General features: G+C 38.6%; 1 protein-coding gene across 4 annotated transcripts in view; it reads left to right on the forward strand.

The window, feature by feature from the left end:
* TXNRD1 (thioredoxin reductase 1) overlaps positions 1 to 4045 on the forward strand; it is a 49086-nt gene extending 45041 nt beyond the window's left edge. For all 4 annotated transcript variants that reach the window (XM_039338208.1, XM_039338209.1, XM_039338210.1 and 1 more), the window contains one exon: positions 3326 to 4045. In XM_039338208.1, coding sequence (XP_039194142.1) covers positions 3326 to 3388 — 63 coding nt within the window. In that variant the 3' untranslated portion in view covers positions 3389 to 4045. The remainder of the gene's footprint in view (positions 1 to 3325) is intronic.
* Positions 4046 to 6000: the final 1955 nt, after the last annotated feature.

A 6000-nucleotide genomic window follows, 5' to 3' on the forward strand; every position in this document is an offset into this window, starting at 1 on the left:
AATGCAAGTAGATAAATAGGTATCACTTTGGTGGGAAGGTGACAGCATTCCATGCACCTCGGCGCATAATCTTTTGGCCACATGACCATGGAAAGGGCCTTTTGGCAACTCTGGCTCCCTCAGCTAAGAAACAGAGATGAGGCTCGCCCGCTAGAGTTGGACATGACCTTTACCTTTATCTGTAGAGAAATTAGAAAAAGGCAGTGCTGCTGTAGTATGGCTCCTAGCAACAATACTTTTGTATTGTTGCTAGAAGGACAGTATGATTATAATTAGGTATGATGGGTGTTACTTTTACATTTGGTGTACCTAATTTCAGGAAAAAAATGTATTTACTGTAAATTAATTGATTAATCTATTTTAGACTTGCTATTGTAATCTAAGACTGAGTGCCAAGAAACCACAGCGTGAACTTACTTCTGTTTTTATTCTTGTTGACTTACATCATAACTAGACTCACCTGATTGTATCACTGATATACTTATAGTAGGTTAAAAGAAGAAAGTACACAGTCTAACCCAGGCTCATTATTTTGTTTCCCATTGAAACATCTTAAAAGTTTGAACTGATAAAATTAATAAATACTTTTCTTCAAAAGACCCTATCTTGAGAGAAATCCAGAAAAAAACCTTAAAAGCAGAATATCTGTGCCGATGGTACAGAAGAGAGAATCATTGGATGATTTCTCTCAATGTTAAAATGGAAATATTAGTTGTATATTTGGAAAATTACAGGTTAAAGTAGTAAAAAATTGGTTGAAATTATATGTGAGTCTAAATGAAAACAAAAGAGAATGAATCTATTGTCTTTCTTGCTCCCCTTCCTCCTAACAGATCTGTAAATCTAGAATTTAAAGATGTGCATAATTTTAGGTATGAAATTTTGCAAAACACTTCATTTTACATTCACATAAATTAGAATGTAATTATTACACTTAAGAGAACTTTTGGCACTAAAAGATCTTTTAATACTATTCAAAAATGAGAATAAATATTTCATAGAAATCAATAAAGTGCAATAATTTGGATTTAAGCAAAGATAAATAAGTTGCTATATTTAAAAGCCAGCAACTACTAATAATACTGTTCAAAGCCAGAGACAGGAAGAGGCTGAAACTTATCTTTATTATTTTCAGGTGCACTAAACTTATTTGCATGGCTAAGATATGCAGATGCTGTATCCTGTTCCTATTTATTTTCTCCAAAAGGTGGCTTTGATGCCAGCTAATTGCCTTGCTTTGAACCTGTTAGACTGAATTGTACCTGATTGCCTGTCAATCTCCTATCTGTATTTAGATGTCCTAGCAGTTGCCTAAGAAAGCACAAGACAACCAACTCACTATATTTGTTATTTCCTCATCAATTTATCTGAGTTTAGGATTGAAAAAGCATCCTAAACACTTTTAAAGCTGTGTGAAAAACTATAGTTGCTCAGACTGCTGAGTAAATCTAATCCACATATTTTCATAGATATCAAGGACCATTTGCCGCAGTCCAATGTGTTCATGTGACATTTTTGTTCGCAGCTTTCTTCTGATCCAGGGTTGCCCTCAAATCTCATTCCACCCCTTGGGACTATAGATTCAAATTCTGCCACAGCTTCAGATCCATGCTGGCGGTCCTTCAGACAATATATTGTAGTCTACATCTCTTTAAAAAATGTAATAGCTGAAGGAGGTGCAAATAAAAATGGTGCGAGGAACATGTTTCATATAAGCTGAGTCTCATAAAATTCATAATCTTATATACACTCATCCAGCTAGCCCTGCTTAGCTTCTAAGCCTAGATTTAAAAAAAAAAACCACCAGGAACTGCCATCTTATTTGTCTTGATAGGATTAGTACTTGGATGGGAAACCATAGGGCAGTGTTACTTGACTTAGCAACTTTAAGATGCCTACACGTAACTTCCCTGGCTGGGAATTCTTCCCTTGTTGAAGTCTAGCTACCTTAAAGTTGCTAAGGCTGTAAGCTAAGTGGGGAAGTAAACAACCAAACAAAACAAAACAAGCCAGGAAAAATGCAATAGCAGTCACTGCCATATCATTACCAAGAAGGCAACATGGGCTTCTTTATGCAGCCACCAAACTCAAGTTCATCTTGAAAGAGGCTTAGCATGGCCTCACATGTTCCATATGAACTGGCAGTGATTTCCATCAGGTACAGGTTTTTCCAACTCTACTTGGAAATGATGGAATCTGGGATTTTCTGCACATAAAGCATATTCTTTGCCACTGAAATTCAAGAACCATATTCTTCCATGAAATAGGTATTGCCTCTATTTTTGGGATTGCCTGAATGTCTTTTCAGATTGACAGATTAGATCCTATGAGCATGAAGTTGTCCCACATTTCCTCCCATATCACCAATTAATCACATCCCATTTGTATCAATGTAGGCATGCTTCTACTTTGGTCTCTTGGAAATATTTCTTAGCCAATGTTTATATTTTTAGAAATGAAAACACTGCTCAGCCCTTGCTGATTTTGTCCACCCGAATATTTGTATATGGCATATTAAAGACTCATTGTGTGAAGCTTACCTTTGATAAATTGTAATATTCCAAAACATTTTTATGAGATATATTGGACTGATTCTCAGCCAGCAAAAGCCTTTAAGACCAGGGAACTCACTTTTTCTAATTTCAATGCAAAGTTAAGTAGATAACCCATTTTTCTACAGAATAAATAATCTGCAACCAGTTATTTCTGTGGAGATGGCACAATACAGTCTCAGCCACTTTCCTTTTTCATCTAACTTTTAAAAATAAGAGCCAAATCATTTCTTCCTAATGATTTACAATATTACCTACCCATTGTCTGGTCAAAAAATAAAAATCAGGTCAAGAGCATATTATAGTATCGTGACAATGTTCAATTATTAGATTCACGTATTGCACTAAGCCATGGGTTGTTTTGACTGACTTCCACAAATTGGTAAGTCACAAGCCATGGTTTACAAACCCCAATGCCTGATTCATACATGAAAAGGTCATCCATGCAAGATATATTAAATATGACTTGATAATAAGTGAGTCTCATTAGCCTTTTTAAACAGCACTTACAATGTGAAGAATAGATCAATGTATCGCATACATGAGGATTATAAGACTGAGAAGTTCTCATAATAAAATCTCAGTCCCATATGCTGCTTTGGCTATTTAAAAACAATCTGAAAGTCAGACTAGTTATTTGTGGATGTAGAAGGCCACACATCCACGGAGAACTGCATGTTAAAAATGAGCAAATCAACATAACCTTCCATATTCAGAAAAGCTTTTCTAAACAATATCCATATCTTGTGTTTTCTCTCTTTTGTCTTTTTTAGATATTCACCACATTGTCAGTGACAAAGCGTTCTGGTGGAAATGTTGTTCAATCTGGATGCTGAGGTTAAAGTCACCCGCTGTTTGCCATTGCCAAAGACTGACTTTCATCACCGTTGCAACCTTCAGAAGTCCGTAGCTGGGAAGTAAGAAAGCATTAAGACCTGCTTTCCTTCAGCCGGCAAAGGAGCAGGTGAAGAACACTGAAAGCTGCAAATTAGTTGTGATGATCGCATGGCAACTGGCACCACAGCGGGATGGACTCATGATCAAGATGCTGCTGGCAAGGCATTAGCAAGATGCTTCCATGAAGTCATAGCCTAAAACCAGTGTCTCTGGTAGGCAATGATGGAACAATTGCCAGCACACCTTGAAACTAACTCTCTCATTGGAATAAAAAGACTTATCTTCACTTTCGTTATTTTTATAGACCCTCCAACAACACAAATCTATCTGGACTTTTACAGAAACAAGTGACCAAGTTCTGAAGAAATAAATGTGTTTCTAATATGTAACAGCAGATCATTGTGCCCTCTCAGATTTTGTAAAATTGAAAGGGATACTGTGTTATTCCTGTTTAGAAACTGTGCTGTATCTCTGATGCTAATTACACTGAGTCATTCAACAGGAAACCCCCCCTCCCCATCAAAGCAAACCATGTCTGAATTATTTATATAAAATACTATATAGAAAGAGATCTATAAATATGTTCCTGAAAGCTTTCCTGGTTCATAATGTTCCTTTGTGCATTCTGAAGTACTTTTTTTCTTGATGTGCTGGATATTAATGTACTTTGTTTAAATCTACTGCATCCCATTTCCACACACATCACCCTGTTCAGTTGTGACTAAAGAAACATGGGCAGTCTGTGATCAGATTAAGTAATCGGTTACTCTGTTGTAGGACTCTCTAATCAGTTAGTTTATTGCAGGACTCTCCCAAGTCCCTGAGATAATCTTAGAGAAAGAATATTATTTGTCACTTCTGGTTTAGTCCTGTCTACTTGGTAGCCTCCCAAGGGTTTCTTAAAAGAAATATTCCTTCCCCCTCAATCTGGCAGGTGCAAAAGATCAAATCAACACATAAAGGTCCAATTAAACTGATTTATTGCTGAACAGCCCACACACAGGAATCTTCTTAACTAATGGTTAGCATCTGCTTTGCGTTAGATAAGAGTCCACCAAATTCGGGGTGGCTGTGTTTGAATTTAGTCTGCTTGTGGCTACGTAAGGATTTTAGACCGATCCCTCTTTTAACTCAGCCCTCAGATTCTGCCACTCTTCTTCCTACACCAGCAGTTCTCAACCTGTGGGTCGCGACCCCATTTGGGGTCGAACGACAATTTCACGGGGGTCACCAAACAACGCCATTCCCCCTTTTCCTTAGCTGTGCTACTCCCTTTTATTCTATTGGCTTTTGAAAGCCAATAGAATAGACTCTCTTTAATAGAGTCTAATTCTATTGGCTTTCAAAAGCCAATAGGAATTGTCCAGGCTGTCTCTGCCCTGCTGAGCCCGCCAAAAGTCCCATTCTGCAAACAGTGCTGCAAGTTATCTGCAGCGAAGGTGAGCTGTGTGGAAGCTTCCACCCCTCCCTGCTGAGCAACTACTAAAAATGTAAGTAAAAGAGGGCCAGGGGTGGCAGGTGGGAGGCTGGCGGGTGCAGAGGGGGTTGCTGGCAGGTGTGGGGCCCGGCGGGTGCCTTACCTCCCTTGGGCTGGGCCAGCTGGTGGCCCAGCCGGTGGTCGCCCTGCTCCATCTCTGCTACTTGCCAGCTACGCCTCAGCTGGCGCAGGGGGCAGCACCACGCATGCGCGGCGCTCCCGGGCAGGGAAAGTCCTCAACGTACGACCGGTTGGGTAGTCCTCGACTTACAACCGGTTGGGGGGTCGCGGCATTAAAAAGGTTGAGAACCACTATCCTACACAATCTCAATATAAATTAAAACTTTTTGCATAAATGATTTAAGGACACTGATTTATATTCTGAGAATGAAATGTACTCTCCTCAGCAAGGTAGCGTGGGACATAGCTGCAGTGTTTTTTCTGTATGTTTTGCTTCACATGTTATATTACATCCTGGTTTGCTTAGCTAGCCGCAGTTAGTTGGGTTCAATCCATTGCTACAGCACGCTGGCTGAGGAATTCTGGGAGTTGAAGTCCACAAGTCATAAAAGGGCCAAGTTTGAAGACCCCTGGCATAAACTGTTTGATATCATAGTGACTGATTTATACAATCTGTTGAAATAAATCATTTCAAATGATTTCAAATAATCCATGTTACTGCAGGTCATGTGATGCTAGTCTGTGTTTCCATTAATCAGTTGGACTGAACTCTAAAGGATCTTCTTGGATTGGCTGTTGGTTTAGGAGTCAAATTGTTGGCTCAAAATTTATTCAATGTATCAACACAGAAGAACAAAGTTAAAAATATAATAGCATATTCTGTTTAGTGAGAATCCAGTAAGGAAAGAGTATGTGTAGAAAGTAATCTTTATAGAGATACATGAAATAGCTTAATTACTGAGTCCTAATCTTGTTTTGCTGCTAAAATTCCATTCTTAAATCCCTGCCAGAAAACTTCTAATGGTTTTAAAAATAGTTTCAGGAAGCGCAGATTAGATTTAGTTCCACCTTCTGTTAGTACTAATTTGATCAAGGATGTAAGTCTGTGTAGCT

Source organism: Crotalus tigris, unplaced genomic scaffold (assembly GCF_016545835.1).
Source record: "Crotalus tigris isolate CLP2741 ecotype Arizona unplaced genomic scaffold, ASM1654583v1 scf7180000017694.5664430, whole genome shotgun sequence".
In the NCBI taxonomy this organism is placed as follows: domain Eukaryota; kingdom Metazoa; phylum Chordata; class Lepidosauria; order Squamata; family Viperidae; genus Crotalus; species Crotalus tigris.